The sequence below is a fragment of the Megalops cyprinoides genome, chromosome 18 (genome assembly GCF_013368585.1).
Source record: "Megalops cyprinoides isolate fMegCyp1 chromosome 18, fMegCyp1.pri, whole genome shotgun sequence".
Lineage (NCBI taxonomy): Eukaryota > Metazoa > Chordata > Actinopteri > Elopiformes > Megalopidae > Megalops > Megalops cyprinoides.
In genome coordinates, this window is record NC_050600.1 from 5,050,762 (window position 1) to 5,074,226 (window position 23,465).

At 43.6% G+C, this 23,465-nt stretch overlaps 1 protein-coding gene across 1 annotated transcript in view; it reads right to left on the bottom strand.

The window, feature by feature from the left end:
- Window positions 1–1,192: 1,192 nt before the first annotated feature.
- vax2 (ventral anterior homeobox 2) overlaps window positions 1,193–23,465 on the bottom strand; it is a 32,067-nt gene continuing 9,794 nt past the window's right edge. The window contains exon 3 of the mRNA XM_036550705.1: window positions 1,193–1,660. Within this exon, the coding sequence (XP_036406598.1) occupies window positions 1,193–1,660 (468 nt within the window). The remainder of the gene's footprint in view (window positions 1,661–23,465) is intronic.

A 23,465-nucleotide genomic window follows, 5' to 3' on the forward strand; every position in this document is an offset into this window, starting at 1 on the left:
TTTAACACTTTTAATTGCATTTAGGTTATCTCAGTTTGATGTCTTTACTATTATTGTAAAATGTGTAGAAACAGTATAGAAAAAAAAGAAAAACCCTTCTATGAGTAGGTGTGTCCAAACTTTTGTTGGTGCTGTACAGCTAGAAGCCACTGTCTCTGTTATTTGGCATGTACGTAACCAATGCATTGAGAATACTGACGTCGACTAGTGTTTGACTCTTGAGCCGTGCCCACTCATTTCTGCAGCTGGCTCCAAAAACGGTCAGAAAGCACACTTTACAATACACCCCGGCCTTCAGAAGGCCCTGTTTTTGCAGGGGACGTGACGGCAGCGTTGTGCGAGTGCTCACACGTGGTCACTGCAGAGGATGAGAGGAGCTGGGTCTCCAATGGCAGGGCAGACAGCACCCGAGGCCACAGGCAGCGGGGTGGTGAAAACCCTGCCGACATTACCTACGCACCCTGATTTTTAACGACAGCTTCTAGGGTACTAAAAAAAGCACAAACGCACCTACACAAGCACACAAAACCTGGCGTGCACGCGTATACACACACACACACACACACACGCACACACACATGCGCTAAAGCCTGTTAGAGGTAAGCACTGTATTTCAGTTGTGGATCAGTCTAGTCCTGGAATTTGGTTTTTTTTTTTTTTTTTTTACACCATTTTAGAGTTTACCAGTTAGTTTTCAACTCTGTGTAACCAGGTTGGGATCCAATGCTATTGTACACTGTAGGTAAGGTGAGGTTATTGAGACATTGCTGTCACACTGACACTGCTCCTTTTCCTTCTCGGAGATTTCTTTGGGCCCTGCATTGTTTTTAGGGATTCAGAAGGAAGAAAAAGAACATGGCAGCCAGAAAAACAGAAAACACAGAATACAGGCAAAGGCAAAGTGAACATTAATTAGATAACAGTGAGGAGTGGGTGGGGAAAAAAAAAAACACCAAACCATCTTCCTCACAATACACACAGACATCACTTCAAAACACTGAGAGCAGTCATTATCTCCACCACCCAGAAACCTCCCCCCCTCACTGTTACCCCCTCTGCCCCGTGTCCTGGACCCTGTGTGTATGGCAGCAAGAGGAAGGAATGGGGGGGGGGCAGGTAAAGGGGGAATGATGGAGATGGTGGGCGGGGGGGGGGGGAACTGCAGTTCTGACCCCGGGGGGGGCGCAGCTCCTTAGGAAACGCTCTTCTTCCCGTTGAGGTCCGCCTCCTTCCTCTCTATCCGAGTGTAGGGCTCGAAGGCGGAGGAGCCACACCCATAACCCGCCTGCAGGTCCTGGCCGCCGCCCAGCATGGGCATGGAGAAGCAGAGAGGGGGCCCCCCCAGCCGGGGCGAGGGCGGGGTCGGGGCGCCCAGTGGGGGCAGCGACAGCCCGAAGGTGCCCCCCGCGCCGGGAGGGGTGCTGCTTACCCCCGGGGAGGAGCTGCTGGGGCTGCCCAGGAGGGAGCCGTTTCCGGCGTGGGGCGGGGCCAGCAGCGGGGTGGGGGGGGGCACGGGAACCGAGAGGAGGCGGCCCTGCTCCAGCAGACGCAGGATGTTGCAGGTGGCCAGTGACTCGGAGGTGGAGGATGAGCGCTTGTCCGTGTCCTTCGTCTGGTCCTTTTTCTGTTTGGTGCGGCGGTTCTGGAACCAGACTTTCACCTGCGCGGGGGTGGAAAGAAACGGAAGTTAACACATCACAGCCTTTGGGTTTGTTTGTCACCATGAGAGGTATGACATCAGGGATGACTAACTGCCGACTTTGAGAGCTGCAACCCTGCACAGTGCAGCTACCTTTCACTCAACAGCTGATTTACACCTTGACTATACTTTGACTATCTGGTCTAAAATGTCAACTTCTATTGTCGAACACACCTGTGTCACACTGAATGTTTCACACTGGTTCAGTCCCCTTGTCCTGACACTGGAGCCTTGGTTTGCACCCCAACCAAGTCATCCCCCAGAAATCTGGATCAGCTCTGACACCATGACCCATCAAGGCTCCAACGCCCCTTTTTTCTGCAGAGGTTATTGCTGGTGCCCTCAGCTGTTTACAGCTGTGGACTTATGCATTAGAACTCTCCGCATTCAATCCACACATGGGCCACTCATACACGCCACGTGTCACAGGGCAAAAATGTCTGCGTACACCTCCATCAAAGCTCACCTTTCTAGCAGACGCGTTAGCATCCCTACAGGACGCTTAAAAGGGGCCAGCCAGTCACAGCTCACAGTTTCGGATTCCACCCTTTTAAGAAAGCCGCGTGGCATTCGACATCCCGGATTCTGATAGATCCATTTGGGCTTTGCTGCATTCCTCTGGCAAACGCCTCTCTTTCTTTACACCCCTGTGCTTTTCGGGGGGCCTCTCCCCCCTCCGCCCACCACACTGGTGAGGAGCACCACAACAGTGCTGCCGTGCCCTGGGGGGGGGCGGGGCTCTGCGCGTGCCCCCCTCAGGCCCCTCGGCGGGACGGGCTCTCCCGGCGTACCCCGACCCCGCTCACTCGGGCGCGTTCGCAGCTGGAACCGCACATCTCACGGCCGCGACGCCGTCGTCATGGTGAGGTGTGTGTGTGTGTGTGTGTGTGTGCGCATATGGTGGGTTACAGGCGCACTCATAGCAAAATGTGTGTGCATCTGATTGGCTCAACCACACTTTGCTCGTGGCCATGTCTGGGACATCTCCCCCCCCCTCGTCTTCTGCATCATTGCCATCTCTCCACTCCCCTGGCTGGCTGGCAGGCCAGCGGGGGTCTTGTGGGGGTTTCAACAGGGGGGGTTGGATCTTATGAGCAGAGGATGGTTGGCCATTATCTGGGGGGAGGGGTTATGATCCATAACGCTTCACAGCATGTAAAGCCTCAGTGCATCACAGAGCTGCCCTGCATCCTCCCATGTGTAGACTCTGAAGGAGGGTCTGCAGCATTCTGCAGAACCCACATTACCCACACACTGCAAGCGCGACACACATTAGCAGCGAGACTGAATTTCTCATTGTTTAACGACTGGACCTGCATGCATCGATTACATGGACCTGTATTCAAACGCTCATCAGTTAACCACACAATGAAGACCGAAGAGACGTTCTACTCCTTCTGGTTTGTAATTGTGAAGTTAGGACCTAAGGACCCCGCACATGAATAACGGATGATTCATTGATACAATTCGTTTTGCTGTGGGGATCTGCGGTGAGTCATTGGTCACACAGAGAGAACTGGACGTTGTGTGCTCTGGAAGGCTTTGACTATTGGAATATTCCATCTCGACAACGGAATGGAATATAGATGATCAATGGATGATCATCTATGGATGGATGATCATCTAATATATGGTGATCAATGTTCACACAAAGATGGATTCCTAACACTTCCTAACACACACACACACACACATACCTCACACACTGCATGTGCTCCTCACCAAAGGAACATGTTAAAGAGCAATAAACCCACACTGTCCTTATTTGACATAGTATATTACTGCAGGAGAGCTTTAATGTGCAGCACGTGAAGCAGGACTTGGGGGGAGGGGTGTGGTATGATGGAAGAGATCAAGAACTGCTTGCCACGCGAAGAATCAATGCAAATGAAAAATGCATATGATCCCCACCAGCCTCCTGCTCACCCAAGTGGACCGTTTGGTAAGCGGCATGTGCGTGCACAAGATGCCCAGCAATTACATTACATGATTCTCGTGACTCCATGGGTTTATTCATTCCAATCCCTGTTTTCATTAGAAGCAAACCAACATGTTAAATAAAAATACACACACAAACACACACACACACACACACATATTACACTCATTTAGGGGATGCTCTTATCCACAGTGACTTCCAGCACAATAGAACAGGAGTGTATCCACTCAAGGTGAATGAGCAACAGTGTCAGACCAGGCTAACAGCACTCCCAGACCAGTGAGTGTGAGCATAACACTATTCAAGCCCTACCAGATGTTATCTTGTTCTATCCTGACTAGACAACCTAAAAAGTAATATACATTTTAGAATTAATATACACATACATACACATGTATACAGTATATGTATATATATGACAATAGGCCTCTGTCATGACAGATTGCACATGCCCAGTTGCACACCACATCAGTCATTCTCTCCTCCTTGTCTGATCTAATCCCAGATTAAAATGCATTCATACTATTTGGGGAGGAGGGGGGGTGTAAAAACCCATCAAATACTAAAGTGATTTTGTGAATGTTTCCCAACAATTTGGTTATTTGACTGTCAGAATTATGTAACCCAGCTTATGGGTCTTTTAAATGCCATGACATGCCGTATCCAACATCCAAAACAAATTATCTGAATATCCACCACCATCAACCTGCCAACAAGCTCGAATCCAATGAGCCACGCTCACAGAGAAACATGGACACAACATATTAAATACGCTCTGTACGTATTAAGAAGGTATTCAATTGTCCCCAACTGTCAGGCCTTAAAGACATTTGATGGAAATATCTAGGTGACTTTTTTAGCCATAATATTTGTCATGAAGAAAGTCACTGTATCTCTAAAGTTATCTCTAAATAAATACATCAGTGAAAAACTTCAAATGGCACTTTCTAAACAACCTAATTATTGACCCCCAAAATTATGATGGCCGTTTACTAACAGCTTTGTAAATGTGCCTTGAAAATGAGATTTGGGTCCAGAGAGCTGAACATCAACCAACTTCTCAGTGAAATAACTGATCCCCTGCTATTTAGCTGGGTACTCCAGCACTCTGACCCCCCCCCCCCTCTGAGTTCCCTGTCTATCTTCAGTATCCCCATTCCAAACTGCCAAATTGTGCGTTTTGAATGGACAGGGAGAAAGCAGAGGTGTTGTCAAAAGCTCCCTCTGCAGTGAGGTGTAGGGGGTGGGGCGATGCTGGTAACCTCAGTGCCCCGATGCTGTCTGTCCCTTCTGACCAGCCACAGGTCAGGGGCCCCCCCTCTCTCATACCACAGCTATCTAAGACCGAATTCAGCAGGAAAAAAATGATGAACAAAAGAATATGAAAGAAAATCCCCACTGAACATCTACACTATTGGAAATAAATCTTCTTTAATGGGATCCAGGGTTCACCGCTGGGGCAGAGATTACAGGGAAATCTGGCATGACCTGGATTTGCTCCACTCCACTTCTCCTCGCTCGCGGCAGGGTACAGCGCGCTCTGCCCACATCCTCATCCGCAAACACACATCCCAATCACACTCACATCCGCAAGCACACATCCCAATCACACTCTCATCTGCAAACACACATCCCAATCAAACTCTCATCCGCAAACACACATCCCAATCACACTCTCATCTGCAAACACACATCCCAATCACACTCTCATCCGCAAGCACACATCCGAGTCACACTCTCATCCACAAACATACATCCCAATCACACTCTCATCCGCAAACACACATCCCAATCACACTCTCATCCGCAAGCACACATCCGAGTCACACTCTCATCCACAAACATACATCTGAATCACTCCCTCATTCTCGAACACACATATCCAAATCACTCCCTCGTCCACAAACACACATCCGAATCACACTCTTGTCTGCAAATGCATCTGAAGCACACCCTCTTCAACAAAAACACGTCTGCAACCACATGCTTATTCACAAACGCAATCTCCACCTACACCCTCATCCACAAGCAGGCATCTCAAAGCACATAATCATACACAATACACAAACTTCAGGCAACACATCACCACGCGAAACATACGTCTGCAACAACATCAGCTTCAGCACCACACAGAGCACACAAACCGCAGAAGCAAAAGCGCTAATCTCTGTACATTAAACCCCAGAGCTCAGCCAGCTGCCGTTTCCACACAGCACAACACAACCTGGAGCTGCCAGGACATGCATGCACATGCACACATGCATCTCCTAATCCCCGCAATCGCGTCACTGTCATCTCTGTTAAACTATTTAGCAATTAGTTAATGGCGTTTGCTGTGCATAGGGTGGAGAGCACAGTCTCCTTTTTCGCATCGAGGTAAGATATCAGCTAATGGGTCAGCAGTGTGGTGTGGTGGTAAGGAGCAGGGCTTGTTAACCAAAAGTCTGCCGGCTCGATTTCCTGCTGGGGCACTGCTGTTGTATTCTTGGGCAAGGTACTTAACACACAACTGCCTCCGTAAATATCTTAACTGTACGGTGGATAAAATTTTAACCTACAGGTACGTACATCGCTCTTACTAAGATAATACATGACGGGACCACATTGTAACGTAAATGTAATGTACATTAAAATTTAATGTCTCATGGTAAATGACTCACTTTTTGCCATGAAACATTCACAGCTCCAGTCTGTGCAATTTCAGTGAAAATGGAGAACTTGTGAGGGGAAAAACTGAAACAAAACTAGAAACATGAATTCTCCTACAAAATTTTAAATGTTTTCAGCTTCAAGGCATTTCTGTCCAACTCAAGTCATAAAAAAACACATTTAAATTCTCTGAATATTTGACTCTGATTCTGGATTTTCAAATCTTCATCAGAAAAGGGTAATCTTGAGGGCTCAAGAAACCCTGCAGCATGGAGGGGTGAGCCGAAGTCTGTAACGAACAGACGGCTAAACAACACCTGCTCCGCATGTACCTAACCCTTCCCTGACCCCTAACGCTTTCTGTGACCTTTTCACCCCCACCCCGACCCTGTTCTGTGACCTTTTCCTTGATCCCATACATGTGATCACGGTCAGAACTTCCAGCAGCAGAATTATGCCCTCTTATTCCCTGCAGTTATACTGTGGGCCCATCGCAACCAATCAGGAACCACAGCAGTCATCCTCTGTCGGCCTATCCGCTCGCTCCGTTATGAAATGTGAGCCTGTCCCGATCACCACCTGCCACGCTCTGTGCCTCCATCTTGAGAGCTGTGCACTGTCACAGCATATGGTTCAGAAAATGCCCGTCCTAGCGTTCTGCATATTTCATGCCAGAGCCACACTTATTTTTTTTTTTTGTTTTGTGTCATTTCTTGTTTTTTTTTTTTTCCCCCCAGATCCAGCATGCACCCTCTCTGATTTGTTTCATAATGTTGCGTAAGTGCCCCGGGACAGAAAACCTGTTCCAGAACTCTGAGTTCTGGAACGATCTCGCCATTCCACTCCTCCCCCTCACCTGGTTTCACCTACTCACCGCCCCAGGCCTGTGCCCTGCTCCTTGCCCCATCCCTCTGCTTACTCAAACACATGTCCAAGCAGGTTCAGCCAAGGGTCAACCCTGTCTTACAAAATCGCTGGTAGATATGAGTCCATAATCCGCCTTAGTGGAAAGCACTTTGACTATTATTAGTCCCCCAGCTCCGCATCCTGTGATGTTGAGGTTTAGATAAGGCAATTAGGCTTATAGTTTGTACCGTGACTGAGAGGATTCCTGCCCATATTAACAAGCTGGCTCCTGTGAAACAGCGCCCCCTGTGGCAGCCCTTCCACAGCCAGATAACTGCCGCAGTAGCAGAATAAACTGAAAACTACTTTCCCTCAGCGTGGCCTCTGTAAGGTTAATGTACACAACAGTGATTTTGGCCCTGGATTACTGCTTCAGTATGGAAGTGGGAGTGGGATTACTGCACAGAAATCTGGCCAGCAGCATTGCTAACTTCATCCACGGAGGCCAACCCCTATTCACACCAGGCATAGTAAAGCTTTTTTTAAAAAAAAAATAATAATAATACCATCAAACTCCCACTTGGTGCTTTGCCAGAACTCATGCATTAAAGAAAGGCGAATTCACACAGACAAAACAAATTCCATCATGGAACATGTGAGTGTGGGCCTTAACGACCATGCATGCCCTCCCCCCGCCCCTTATGCTAACCCCTTGTCAGGGGCCGGAATGGGCTGTACCGGCACTTTGGCACTGGTTCAGCACACGTTCAGCGTCCTGCCCGCCGTGCCGAGAGCTGCCCCCGTCTGTGTGACACTCATGCTCCGGGGTCAAGCGGGTCAGTAGGTGAAGACTGTGGACGGCTTAAGGAACAAGCTGATCACTGAGCATCAGTGTGCAGACAGAAAAGGTGAGAGAGAGAGAGAGAGATAAAGAGGAGAGAGAGAGAAGGAGAGGGACAGAGAGATACAGAGAAGGAGAAGGGGGAGAGATACAGAGAAGGAGAAGGGGGAGAGATACAGGGAAGGAGAAGGAGGAGAGATACAGAGAAGGAGAGGGACAGAGAGATACAGAGAAGAAGGGGGAGAGACACAGGGAAGGAGAAGGGGGAGAGACACAGGGAAGGAGAAGGGGGAGAGATACAGAGAAGGCAAGGGAGAGAGAGATAGACAGGAGAGGGAGAGGAAGATACAGAGAAGGAGAGGGAGGGGCACGTTGGGGTGGTGAGAGAGAGAAAATGCAACTCTGCCTACATCCGAGACCGGTAGCCTCCCTGGGTATTTTTTTAATCAGCTGCTGGGAAAACAGGCAAAAATTACCCTGAAACCTGCTCATTCCAAATAATATAAATTACTCTACAACATATTTTGGTGGAGTGTACATGTATGACCAGGATCTTAACCTTGTGTTGCTTACGGCCACAAAAGCTTAGACGGAAAAGCTATTGTGAGCTATCAATAAATGGTTAGTTAGTAGTTAATGGTTAGCTATAGAGTCATATTTGGAAGGGCAACAAAAAGATCTGATAGTTGTGTTTGGAAACTTTTTTCTTTGGAAATCCTTTGTTAACTTATGAAAGCAGTGTACATATTGAATTGCACTGAATTATTACTATTCAATTTCTATTCAAGTTAGGAGTTACATTCATTAAAACAAATTAGTGTTTGAAATAGGGAAAACAAATTGAGGGTTCTGTCTAAGTAAAATATCCTGATGAGATAACTAGGTTTTCAGAAGTTGTTCAGAATAGTTTTGAAGAAATAACAATTATAAGTTATTTATGTGGGTGGTGGCATTATTTACTAAAATATTTGTAACAATTACTTCCATGCTCCTTTGTGAATCCTTGTAACTTTATAAATCTAAAAACCACACACCCACACACACACACACCCACACACACACACACACACCCACCCACACACACACCCACCCACACACCCACACACCCACACACCCACACACCCACACACCCACACACCCACACACACACACACACACACACACACACACACACACACACACACACACACCCACCCACACACCCACACACCCACACACACACACACACACACACACACACACACACACACACACACACTCCACCAGAGATAGGAGGGGCCTCAGAGATTATTGGAGGTTTCTTCACAGGCTAATCCAATCATTTAATTGCATTAAGCATTGCCCAGCAAATGACTCTAGAAGTGACGCGAAAAGGTTGCACATGCTTGCACATGGACACATTGAACAGGCTCTGTAGGCCCGAGGACCAGTGAGAAATCCTCAATCATCCTCCACAGTGCAAGCAGTTAATTCATGCTATACATTGAAATGTTTACTAAGGTGTGCAGTGTGCGTATGAGCAAGTAGGCCAACTATTATAAAGATCATTCAATATACAATCTCAGCTGTATCTTAATAGGAAAAAAAGGCAGGAGTTTGGAAAAAATGTTGAAATCAATGCAAGTTCTGAATCAGGGTATGATGAGACTGGCGTGTGTGTGTTTGTGTGTATGTATGTGTACGTACATGTTTGGGGGAGAGCACAGACCAAAAAAGTCCTCCATACTTTGGGTAATAGCATGGAAGGAGAATAATAGGGGGAGCTTAAGACCTCTTAGCAGCAGACCTAGAGAGGACTCCCCTAGGCCTGGCGGAAGCTGCCTGTTGGCAGGGCAACTGTAGCCTAGCGCCTCAAGTGAAGGCAGAGGGAGCTTACCATAAACTCACTCACTTAAACCTGAGGACAATTAGACACGTCCCAAAAACACACACACACAAACACACACACACAAACAGCGGGACTCAATGCTCTGGGTCAGAGCTCAAACACAATGCCATCTTCCACAAAGCAGAGCCGCCCTGGCACTGACACCAAATGCTCTTCACTGCTATAATCACAACGCTGCTAGAAGACAAAACAGAACATGAATGTGGTTAGGCGAGCACTGCTTAGGGAGAATGCCTCTTAGGAAGAGACTCTGCCTTGTACAGGAGTGCTGAAGGGACATGACTCTTAAATCACAGATAAGAGAGAGGAGAACAAGATATTAGTGACATCACTCCCAAGATGCTTTGCAACTGTGGTTATGTTTCTATACATTTATACTTTGCATGCCCCTGCTAGACTTGGATGCTGGTAACATGCACATAATGGGCCCTTAATTTTAATTTTATACCACTCTTCATGTACCACAACCAGGCTTTCCCCACAACTGCCGTTTCGTCATTGCTTCACGACAGATTATCTTTCTGACCATAGACATTTGGACGTGTGAATCTGGGGGGGTAGAGAGGAATAGGAATACAGAGCCTTTAAACCAGTAGCTATGGACAGGATATCCTCCAATGGGACCAGTCTGATTGAAGTGCTGAAGTAGGAATGACAAAGTGCTGATATGTCAATCCATGCTTTATTCGGGATTTACTCAGGTGGCACTGAAACGAACTGGACAGCAAATAGCTACGACACCCCTATGTAAAAAGAAAGCGAGAAAGATGGAGAGAGTGCGTTCCATGCAGAGGCAGCAAGAGACCAATGACACACCAGACACTGCAGCTGCCTTAAAAAGGGCTCCAGTCTGTTGAGGCACTCCCACACCCCCCACCCCTGCCCCAACACCCTCAACCCAACGGAGGAGCAGCATGTTGTGGGCAGGGCAGACGAGACGCAATCCCAGCCGGGGGCCTAAGGACGCGTGCCAGGTCTGAGAGGAGGCGGCGGTTTCGGCCCCCCGAACGACTTCATACGGACACTGTCCGTCCGCCCGTCCATCTGCCCGTCCGTCTGTCCCGAGCGCCCAGCGCCCTGGAGGGGAGCGCGCGCGCACAATCGCCCCGCTGTCCCGGCTCTTCCGTCACCCGTCTGGCTCACACCACGCGCCCCCTTGTTCCCCGACACGACACGAGACGCTGCGTTACCCGGAACAATGCACTGCACAGTGCAGCTCTCGCACGTGCAGGCCAGACAAAGTGACCTCTGCCACGTTTTCCCCAATTACAGCATCCGTTCAGATCATAAGGTATTACACCAAGGATGACGCACATTAGTAGGCTAGATCCCTCCTCTCCCTCCGGTACCGCTGGCTGCAGCAGTGGGCGCCTTGCCACGTTGCGTTTAACAGCAGCAGAGCTTCGGAGACGGCCGGGGTCGAAAGAATCTGTGATGGTGTGAGAGAGAGTGCAGCATCCCTGACCGCTGTGACACCTACACTGTTGCTCAGCCATTGACCTGCATACTCCTGCAAGACCGAGGACGGTTATCCCTCATTGACCCCCCCACCACCAAGCAGTGAAGCATAGTGGTTAAGGAGAAGGACCTGTAACCGAAAGGTTGCTTGTTCGATATCCCACTAGGTCACTACTGCTGTACCCTTGGGCAAGGTACTTAACCCACAATTGCTTCAGTAAATATCCAGCTGTATAAGTGGATAACATTATACAAACAAAAACGACTGTAACCAATGTAAGTCGCCTGTAATGTAATGCCAACACCCATTCCTTCCTGAGAAATAAGGCCGTTATCTTCCCCTCCATTTTTTCCTCTTTGTGCATAAAAAAAAAAAATCCATCCAACAGAACATGACCACATCATCCACACTTGCCACTGACCTGCCCTGGCCCATCTACACTGTCTCCCCAGTGCTAAACCCCAGAAGAGTGTCTGCTTGAAGCCACAATGGTAATTATTATATCCTTGTCTTTGCTGAGGTCTCATGGAAAAAAAAGAAGCAATTGCCTCTAATGCAGAATGAACTCTTCAAGCTCTGAGCCACACATGTTTCAACACAGCTGGTAACATTTTAGAGCGGCTTTCTGACATCTTCATCATTGCTGTGAGATTACACACCAGCCATTAAAAGCATCCCCTTTGATCTGTCACAAACCACAATGGGAGCACACGGTGCATTAATAAGACTTTGATAAGATTTTGTTTATTTAGATTAGGACCTTATAATATGGTGATGGAGAGAATGTGATTTGCATTTTTGCTGTCAGCATTACTACAGTAATCTCTGTTCAGGATAACTTTCAAATGAAAGGTCACAAGTTCAAATTGTGACTGATGCACGCCTGTGTTGCTGCAACCCACATCTAGTGGTCAGTTAAGCTGAATTAATCATGCTATTTATTTCTGACAGATAACATCAAAGAAATACAGTCTGCCTATTAAGCCTACATTTAAATTGACTTGAACTCACTTGGTCTACTTGAAACATGCCCTCAAACACTTCCCAGAGGAAGACGAAGAGAGAGGAACAACTCCAACAAATATCAGTCAGCTTATTAAATTAGAGCAGCAAGGACAAGGAAGTACACATATGACATAATACAGCTTTCTCTCATTCATTATCAAACAAATGGTACTTTTTCCGCCAAAGCAAAATATGCGTTTGTCAGTGACTGAGACTATTTAAAAAAACTGCTGCATTAAGAAAGAAGACATGGCATTTAATTAATTTCCTTGCTCCACAGAAAATGTTTGATGCTGTTAGATTGCAGAGTTCTACAAATAAAGCTATGCGGGGAACAAAGGCACCATTCTGGACATGAACATATTCAGAAGATTGAAATAACTGCAGTAAATTGAACATTTGGAGAATTTGAAGAGATTACTTAGAGATTTAATAGCAGTGATCAAAATTGTATGAGGCATTAACAAAGGTTCAAAGAAAACATTACTTAAAGCTTAAATGTAAAACATGGATCTGCAAAAAAAAAAAAAAAAAAAAACTGGAAAAAAAATCATGGAAGGTTTTAAAGGGAGAAGACAGCCTTTTGCCCATAACCCTTCACCCCTGCCTCTTGAAAGAAATGTCCTATGCAGCCGGGAAAGTGTATTGGTGTTTAATGTTCACACCATCACCTATTTCAGATACTTAAAAGAACAAACATTCATTCTCATTAAAATAAAGGTCATCATCAAGGATGCAAAATCACCAGCACCCCTTTCACATATCAGAAGACTGTGACCGTGATCTTGACTCTCTCTCAAACTGTTGTCAGGTAACAGATTGTTCTCAGAGCCAACAGACTCTAAAACAAAAAAAGCCAACCTGCTCCTCTGAGTAAAAGCGTCTTTTGATTAGTTTCTGCAGGTTCTAGGTAAAATGAAATAAAGTCTGCACAATACTTTTATACTCTTATGCTCCCAAGTGGCTTTATTTCCACTCAGAGATAAGAAGGACAAGCTTTCAATTCCTGAGGATCTTCATCATCTCCTTCTTTTTGCATTTATTCTTTAGCCCTGCGCCTACCATCAATGTAAGAATGTGCCAGGTAGTACTAAAAGCAATGGTGTTTAAATGTCAGATACAATTCCTTAGCTCTGGGTGTTAAAGAAAGCATTATGATGTTGAAACTCATTCATAGAGAGGGTGTCTGGGTGTATCACAGTTCAAGCCCCACAATGCCCTAGAATTCACATACCACCCATTTTTAAAGCACTAATTTTCAGATCCTACCAACCTAATGGACTTGGTGTTGTTCAAAATAAAAACGGTTCTGAACCTTTTAAAGCTGACATAATCTAGTTTCAAACGAGAGAGACCATTGCAGTTTAGACCCGCTAGATGCAGTGAAAGCGGTTGTCAGTACCTCTGAGCACGCTAATGACAATCAACTATTTGTTAACATAAAGCGCGGACAACTACACATAGTAGCCTCAAAACACTGAGTTATGTAATGGACATAACAGAACGGGCTTCCTGACTAGCTAGCTAACAATCAAATACGGAATTATATTTGGGGAGTGATCTTTTATTGGTTCAACATGCAGTAATCCCAAAACAGAGTTCTGTTCCTCGGAACGGACTGAATGGGACACTCTATTCTGTGTATTTAAATATTCAAATTCTGTATATTGACATAAATTTCAATGGCATGGACATAAATGTTTGCAGTGGATCAGAACTCAAGGATATTGTAGTCATTTTTGTAGGAAGCTCCGAAAAAGGGCCAGTGCTCAGTGCTGTATAAACGTAAGGTAACACGGCTAAGAGCTTCCATTCAGCACAACAAGCAGTCCCCCACTGGAATTGATGGCGAGCAAGTTGTGGGGAAAAACAGACATTTCGTGGAGAATATTTCATGTTAAATCCTGCGGTGTGTTTGCAATCGAAGAATGTAAATAATACATAGTAAGTATAGTAAGAATGATCACGCCAAACTCGGTGACTCCACCCTTGCTTGGTATAATCCTATACTCATAAAGCGCCAGGGGTTTGGGCGTGTCTCAGTCCACAGGTAACCTTCCGTAGCAGTGTTTAAACGCAGGTTGCTGCAGTCCTGGTCAGTTTGAGGTTCACCCACTTTAAAAAGTGCCGTGTGTGGCGAGGGCGCGGCTCCTCCCGCCGGATTACACTGGAGCGTAGAGCCACCTGCTGGGAGCAGGCGCTCCGCGAGCTGCGGACGGGGGCCGGGCGCGGCTGAGGGCAGCTGTGGAGGTGTTGCTGCTTTACTGAGCCCAGAAAGGATCATGTCGTTTGACTGGTTCGGTTACTCACAAAATCTCGTGCTTCTTTGCACGAGATCCCCCCCCCCCCCCGCCGCCGCCGCCGCCACCGCCACCCACGACCCCGCAAACTTACTGTTGTCCACAACAATACAGTAAGCGTGCTGTATCTTCCATCGCACAGCCTTCCAAATGACTGCAGTGTACTGTATTTGTATTGGTCCGAATTTTGAACGTGTGAATCGTACGTTCCATTAGCCCTAACAATGAGCCCCACCCGTCCGCTCGTGACATGACAAAGCTCCTGGAGGTGCCCCATGGCACCGTGTTTAAAATGTGTTTACGATTCATGGAAAAAAAATGATGTGGAAGGCAAAAATGTTGGAGCTGAAATTCGCATGCATGTAAAACAATACTTCAGTTCATACGTACATACATATTTCCACATTCTGCAACAAAGCAATTGAATCTGTTCTTGAAATCACAGATAAAACTGCAATAGTTACTAGCTAATTAACTATTATACTCGATGTTAGTTTTGCTGATGGCGCAACATATAAAACTTTACCCAGTGAAGTCCCACACAGGTGGTTGCACGTGAGGTACTCGAGGGAGATTTTGTGTGTCCCAATGGACATATGTTAAAATACTGACCAAATGACAAATAAATAAACAAAAATTACATAGCGCTATGATGTTCATGAGCTGGTCCTTAACAACTTGGCATGAATTATTTAAGCTACTTCAAATTAAGATGCTAACTGTAAACTGGGAATGCTATATACTCCTTTTCACCATTTATCGATAGTTTTTCGATTTTTTAAAGATAAATTATTATTTAAATAAATAAATTATTTATTATTTATTGGTTTAAGAGAACGTTCACTTTGTTCACTATAGCGTTTTCACCAAATTGAGTACCGGGTTTAAGCAAATATTTTTTTTCGTTTCTTACTATTATTATCAACTCTGCTATCACTGAAATTAACAAAAAACATTCTGAAATAAATTGAAAAAACGCAAATCATCTTAAAAGTCCTTGCTGAAACGTAAGCGACTGAGTAGTTACACTGAACGCCCCATAAACCCATAATATGCATTTTGAATAAAATTAAAATATATTCACGCAAATAACAATGCTGTCCAACATTTCCATAATTCGACCATGTTTTTGTTAAGTCAAGAGAAAATACGCAGGTATGTAAGTATTCTGAATGAATGAGTACCATATTTTCCCTATTGTGAATAGACATTTTCAAACAACTACACGGGCTTTTATTTCTGTTGAATTATTTTATTCGTTACGAATAAGAAATCCCACGTACCTATCTTAACAAAACATTGTTTTAAATATGCAAAGCTAATTTTTTCATTTTAAAGTCCCTAGATAGCATTTCTCAGTATTACGTTAGGATGGGTATTCAAAACATAGGTAAGGCTTTTGTTCATTTACATAATGCGTATGTCAACTTCATAACAAAACTGAATATTTGTGAGAAGTGAACTGAAATGCCCATTCAAACAAGTTCTGGAACCTTCTGGAATCAATCTGGAAAACAGGTTATTATTGGAATGGAAATTAAAAGGGTTACATGCACAGTTGAGAGGGTGAGATTTTTAATTTTTGTGATCGAAGAACGGATTGTCACATTGAACCAAATGTTTTATTATGGCCGATTTGAACGCAAAGAAATGGTCCTTGTTTAAAATTAAATAAACGAATAATTTGCCTATGTTCACCCATAGATATACATAAACAAAAACCTATAGCTCAAACTATAATAATAATGCAGTGGTATTCGAACAAATTGATGATTATGTCGTATTTTAAGTATTTTAGGCTGAATTTACCCATGTTATACAACAAGTGGGGCACTTTTTTCCCCTCTTTCTGCATTTTTAACAATATATTGATATGAAATGTTCATATTTTTTAAGGAAGCGCACCGCTGCGCTGCACCGCACGTTGAAGGGTGGCATATCAGGAGATCCGTCCTGCTGGAGGCAGGTGTCAGGTCTTCTGCATCCTTTTGCTGGTTGCATAGTTCCATATGTCACAGCCGACGAGGTGGGCTATAGCCTCATAGTTCCAGGCAGCTGCACTGGTAACACGCCGGTCCTCTGCGCGCTGCTGACAGAGGGAATTAGGCTCTGCTGAGCGCTACTTCCAGCTTGTTTTTTATGTTCTTGGACATCTCGAGGCGGATCCTCAACATGATAACATCACCACTCGTCAGCTCTTTTTGTTTCAACTCTCAACTCGGCATATTAACAACCCCGAACGCCTCGATCTTGATTGGATAGTCGAGACAGGGAATAAAAATGATTATAGCCTAAATGAAGAACTGATAACCTGTTGATAGCCATAGACTAAATGAAAAACTGAGAAGTAACCTGTTGGCAGCCATTGTCAGAAAAGCGCCCGATTATTCATTAAACAATAACGGGGTTTTTGTAGCAACATCAAGGGGTTTTAACCTTAAATGCATCTACAATATTTAGTATAATACAAGCAATAGCTTTGCAATAAATTCGTTATTTAAAGTTTTCGACCTTAAAAAATCGAGCCAAAAGTCAAAGAGTTTGACAGTATTAGGTTTTTAAAACATATTTTTAATAATTATATAGGTTATATTTTTGTTTTAAATTTAAACTAGTAAAAATAGTTCAACAGCCATCACTGCTTTCCACTTCCAATGAAAGTAGTTTATTATAAAATTAAAATTTAGAGGGCGATTACCTGGACCTACAATTGTCAAGGCTCTTAGGTTCTGTCTTAGCAGCAACCTAAAACATACCATTTCAAGTGAAATAAAATATATTGTTGTAGGATTAAATAAATAAATGGTAGAAAGTTAATATACTGTATTGAAACTCTACCACAACTTCGGAAGCTATCTGAAACTTTGAAACCCAGAATGCAATCTTTTTAGTCTTTAAATCTTTTAATCAATTTGTCGTGTGTAGTGGTGGTAGTCGTGATGCTGTGGGTAGCGGTGTGGTGAGCTGGTTAGAAACTGGACTTCCGGGTGGGGCACTGCCATTGTATCCTTGAGCAAAGCACTTAAGTTGAATTCCTTCAGTACATCCAAGTATTAATAATGCGTTTAAAAATGTAAGTCATGGATAACGGCACCTGCTAAGCAAAGAAATAATGTTAAATTTGTAATTAATACGTTTTCACACCTACTGCTGTACACTACACTTTACGCCTAATTGACATAGCACTGCGTGTTGTGAACTGAAAATTAAAGTAACAGCGAGGTCGCAAAGAAATTCCATCGGGGAAAAAAGGTAAATAGAACAGAAAGATCAGCGGGCATATGATCACAGCTTTATTGAACTACATTTCCTGGCTATTACTCGCAGGCTGCAGCACTAACCTCACCGTTTATGACAGAACAAAGATGGGGAGAGGCGGTCCAGCCGAATGAGAGACACTGATTATATAAAAGAGAGGAGTGAAAGCGCGCGAGGCCAGAAACACCGACTGCACTCAAAACCAGCTTTTAGCGGTTAATTTGCGAAATGCCGTACATATGCGTTTTGATTGTGTTATCGGGTATGCATGGACACACGCGTCCATCTTAAATAAGCTTTATTTTATTTGGGTTATCATTGTTCTTGCTAGAAATAGCAGTTCCATCACTACCACTCTTTTATATAAATAAATAAAAAGCAAGTGTCCACACCCCGTTGTGGAACTCTTTCATCACAGGCAACTATTCGTGCGGTTATATTGTACAAAAATCTGAAAACCCACGGAACCCCACCGCTCCTAACTCCTCCTCACTGACAGAACAGTACTCTAAACAGCCTACATTACTCAAATTGGACAGAAGTACTTTAGTGGGAACGAGGGTGACGCTGGATGAATATGAATAGGCTTTGCTTGCTGCACTTAAAACTGATGTCCGTGGTAATTCTGAATGTTCACCTCGCAGAGATCATTGAGTTCAAATGAATATGCAAATAAAATACTTCTGAATTGCGAGTAGCACTAACACGTTTCATAAAATGTGTTAAAGAAAAATTGCAACAGCTACACGTAATTGAACCGGTTGCAATCTACATTCTTTGAAGACGCTTTCACTAAATAAAAATGCATTGGTTACTGAAAAGGAATTTCTCTCAGAAAGTGTTGGAATAAATTAAATTATTCATAAAACATTCAAAACACTCTCCACCATACAACACCGAAACATTTGCATGTTTATATTTGTGGCTAAAACCAAGGAAATAAGTGTTTCCACCATTAAATAAACAAGTCTACCATGAACGTGAATATTTGCCTTGATCTTTTATTCAAATGAGGTATAACTCTGAGTTGTTGTTTTTTTTTTCCAAAAAAACAAAACACAAACTTTACCGACACGAGACAAAAAACTGCGTGTGAAGCATAGCAAACACGCGCACCTTTGAAATAAGTCCAGTTTTGAAGAGGCACCAGTGCACACCTGTTTGTTTTAACACTTCGCTTAATCAATTCACATCAGTTTTAATGCCGTGGTGAATGTGTTGTAATTATCGATAAATATGTTTTGAAACAAAACAACGGATCCAATGTGAAAATTCATCAGAAAAAAATAAAGAGAACAAAGAGAACACGCGCGCGCCAACACTAAACAGTTTAGAACCCGAGTTCTAGAACTCACAATTCACATTTTAGCCTGATCCAACATTTTAGCCGCATTTATATGTGATTAAATGAATGCGACCATCTCCACTGAGTACTGGAATCCCCTTGGTAGGACAAGTTGAGCCTCTCCTCGCATTAATATGAACAGTAAATTACCATTTCACTTTTAATTGTTTCATCAAACGACTTAATTCTTCTCTCTGAAGGTCCTGCACACGCAGCTCTGGGAGAAGGACTTTATAAGGAGGCAGTCTGGCAAGAGCCAAAAATTTGGCCTTCTTTTCGCAGTGTCTGTCTAGACTGGCATCAGGTGGGGTCGGACCTCTGCACAAGGGGTAACGATACAGTGCAGTCGTTTGGAAGCTGTCTGGAGTGAAATCCTTTCGGGTGGTTTCGTCACTTTCACACTGAATTTGCACAGTGGGGGAGCTGACCCGTTTGCGCTGAAGTATGCATTTCAAAATTGCTCACTTATCCAAGGCGAGGCGGCCTATAGTGTACATACTGAAGCTATCGAGGCTAAACGCCTTGCCCAAGGGTAAAACAGCAGTACATCGCCTGGGAACCGAACCTGTATGTTTGTGTTACAGGCTAGCTTCTTAACCACCATCACATTTAAGTATTGTGCGCATTGCTGGATCCGCGCAGCCCTAGTGTTTTCCCATTCGATACGCCCTTCGTGTAAGAGCAGGGCGATCACCCTTCGGCTATGACAACACTTCCAACCAGACAGTGGTAACAGAATTCGTCACAGAGATCACAGTTTCTAATTGGCGAATCCCACTGAGCCAAAAACAACCTTAAGGCGTCAGAAAAAGATAACTGAAATGCGCGGGTGGTATGTGTAAACGTGCAATAGATGAACAGCGAGCAAAGTTGCAGATTTGGAGCATATACAGATAAGGCGGAGTTCACTGAATAACATCAACTCGCAGTTCATTTAATAAGAAATTGAACAAATAATCAAAACGGAATAAAATGTTATAATTTCTTGACCCTGCACCTATGCGTGGTGGGCTAGTTGTTTGCTGAATATGGGTTAATGATAGTGACCTCAAATTTATCAATAACGATTCATTTAAGATTAATGATCCGGTAGTAAGTCTCCATTGTTATTGTGAATCATGATGAGGAACTTCCGCTGTGTCAGGTTATATATGAAAAAACTTGCGAAAAACAGCTCATTTTTATAGGCAGTGCACTCTCCTTTTCAGCGCAGACTGTTTAATTAAACTGGCAGGTACAGTTAAAACAGATTACCGACTGGCCCTCTCCATCGAAACAAAAATATTTGTGCACGGTTATTGATTCAGTTGTTGCCATGAATAGCAAGATTCACATCACTTTCTTTCCGTCTTCGTAAGCAAATTTAGCTAGCGAACGTATCTTTTTTTGTTCAAAAAAAACAAAGTATCCAGATGAAGCGCAAGATGAGTGCAGATCACCTGCACCTGGTTCTGTTCCTGGTAATCACCGCTGACATTTTACTTGGAATGGTAATAACGAAGCTATGTTGAGTCGTTGAAAATAGCCCATGTCAAATAAAACGGCTGCACGGCTGTATGACATCGTGTTAGTAATTTTGTTCGTTTCAAACATTTCATTTTTACTGTTTTACATAATTCTACAGTTTGATCTCTATAAAATTCTGCCCGTTCTTCTGATCTCACCTTTCGGCGTTAATACATTTAACGGCATGCAGCTCCTTCAAACCAAGGCCAGATCCCATCAGAAACGGAAAAGATACAACACATTGGCCCGGTAATGCCTGAATGCTAAGTGGTTCCGCAGATCCCTCTCGCCTTGTTCCAGAAAGTGTATTAACGACCGTAAAAGCTAATGTTAAGTGTGTAATGAGGTGGTTTGACTGCTTTTTATTTATTTATTTATTTACTTATTTATTTCAGCTATGGACTGGGTTATTGTGGTCAGTATCGCGCAAATCGGTGCGTTGCTCTTAGTATACTGCTGGTGTCGTCTATTGTGATTGTTTTGTCCGTCGGCTTTTTTTTTTAAGTGGTGGCCATCAAATTTGCCCCGTGGGGATCAACCAAGAAATCATCCAATCGACTGCGACGTGCCTTGGCCAAACCGTTGATAACGCGGTGCAGTTTCGCCAGGAAGTTGTCCTTAAACCGATGTTCGTTTTATGTACTGTATCTCCCGTCAAGCCAAGCCTGTGGCCAAAACACCGCCACCATTTTAACTGCTAATTGCATAGTCCTTCATTCAACGTATATTCTTTTATTTTTGCATTCAGTAAGTGTTGGTAATATGTTGATATGTTGATTTCAGAGGGTGGACCTTTTCATGTCTTTGTCTACTTAGAATTCGAAGTTCTATGCAAGAAGCTTTTTTTAAAAAAAAAAAAACAAAAAACAAAAACAAAACAAAAAAACAGTATTTACTCAGTTTTATGCCATTATTCATGTCGCTATCTTTAGTAATTAGGAAATGTCAGAAAGAAAAGAGGTTCCAGGGTATTGCCAATCTTGTTCACATTTACATCCTCCCTTCACGGTTTCCCATGGCCCACGTAAAATCGAAATCATTATTTTGCATCTAAACCACGTTGGGGACTGCGTCACTTGTCTTTATACAAACCCCAAGGCAGCGATGTAGCGTTACAGCCAGTAACACGCAAGCTAGCTGCGAGAGATCACTGGCCTAAGAAGTGTGCATGAAGACCTATAGCAGTGCATTCACACACTGCTTTTCTGCCTGAAAGGAGGATAAAACCAGTGTGAAATATGAGAGAATGCAAAAAAGTTATTTTTTAATACAAATATACCAATAATTTATGTAATGTCAAGTTCAAGCATAGGGGTCCGCTGGAATATCATGAGCCTGAAAAAAGTATCCGTTTGTATCTCTTCAAGGTCTTGTAATAAACATATCTATCGATTTGCTTTCCATTTGAAGACAGAAGGTTCTGTTGTAAAAAAAGTTCTATAAGAATACCAGTGTAGAAGAATACAGCCTTCACCTTTTTATTTCAATTTTTTTAAATGCTTGTACTTCCATCCACCATCTTACTAATAACGTCCCTTCCATTAGTAATATCTTTTTTATATTATGATTAATAGTTTTTCTGTGTGAGTGTGTGTGCAGCCTGCCATGGGATAAAGAGCCACACCTGCCCTAATTAATGGTGTGTGGGTGCTGTTGGTGAAGCTCAGCTGTTTGTTGAATAGTTGGTTTTGTTGGTGGCTCTCCAGGCTGGTTTCAGTTTTTAAAATAAATCCGTTTTTGGAAAAAATTCTCCTTGTGATGTTTTATGTGCAGTGCACCAGCCAGTGCAAAACACCTGTCATGTGAAAATCATTACCTAACAGCTAAAAGGATATATTTAATGTGTTTTAATTTGGAGCTCCTTGAAATTATCCAGCATTTTCACAAATACATTTTGAATGTCCAACCACCTCCATTCTCTTAGCTATCATGAGTTTATGAGGACAATGTGCTATTATCCCATGTCTAAGAATAATATTAAAAAAACCCAAAATATAAATAAAAATTGGATGATTTTTGTTTACTGAGCTGCAATTGGTATTACTCAAGATAACGACAGCACCAAAAAGAAGCATACAGTCATAAAAAAATCGATAAGCTGAAATATTGGTTCAGCCTATGTTCCTTATAGTCATTTTGCTGTAACCATCACCTGGGTGGCTGCGACACTCAGCTGGTCAATCGAATCCTCATGCCTCGATCACAATAATGTCTCAGCAGTGAGACTCCTGAGTGTGTGACCAATAATAGGCAAATTACCTGAGGCAAATAGCTGGCTATTAATGTAAATAGGACACCCACATACATGATCAGTAAGTGTGTGTGTGTGTGTGATTTTAACTTTGGTGATTCAGTAAGTGTTGCCATAACCTTGTCTGAGGCATTTATTAGCTTGCTAGCTGGTCTCACTAACAAAGCAAATACCGAATTTCATTCAACAACCAACAGCTGGATTGCTAACTAGCCCTTTCAACATTTTTATAGTTATTTGGCTGCAGCTAGCATATGACATGCAAGCTGAGCTTTTTATGAGCATTTTGCCCATGTTTACTGTTTACAAAGTGGCTATGAAAACATAGCTAGCTACTGTTACTTTTGTTAATCAAGTCTTCGGAACAAGTCATATTTTTTGTTAATAGTCAATTGCAGGATGTTGTGTATAAGGATATGATAAATCAACACTTGTTTGAATTCATTACTCAAAGTTACAGGCAAAACACGTCACTGTCA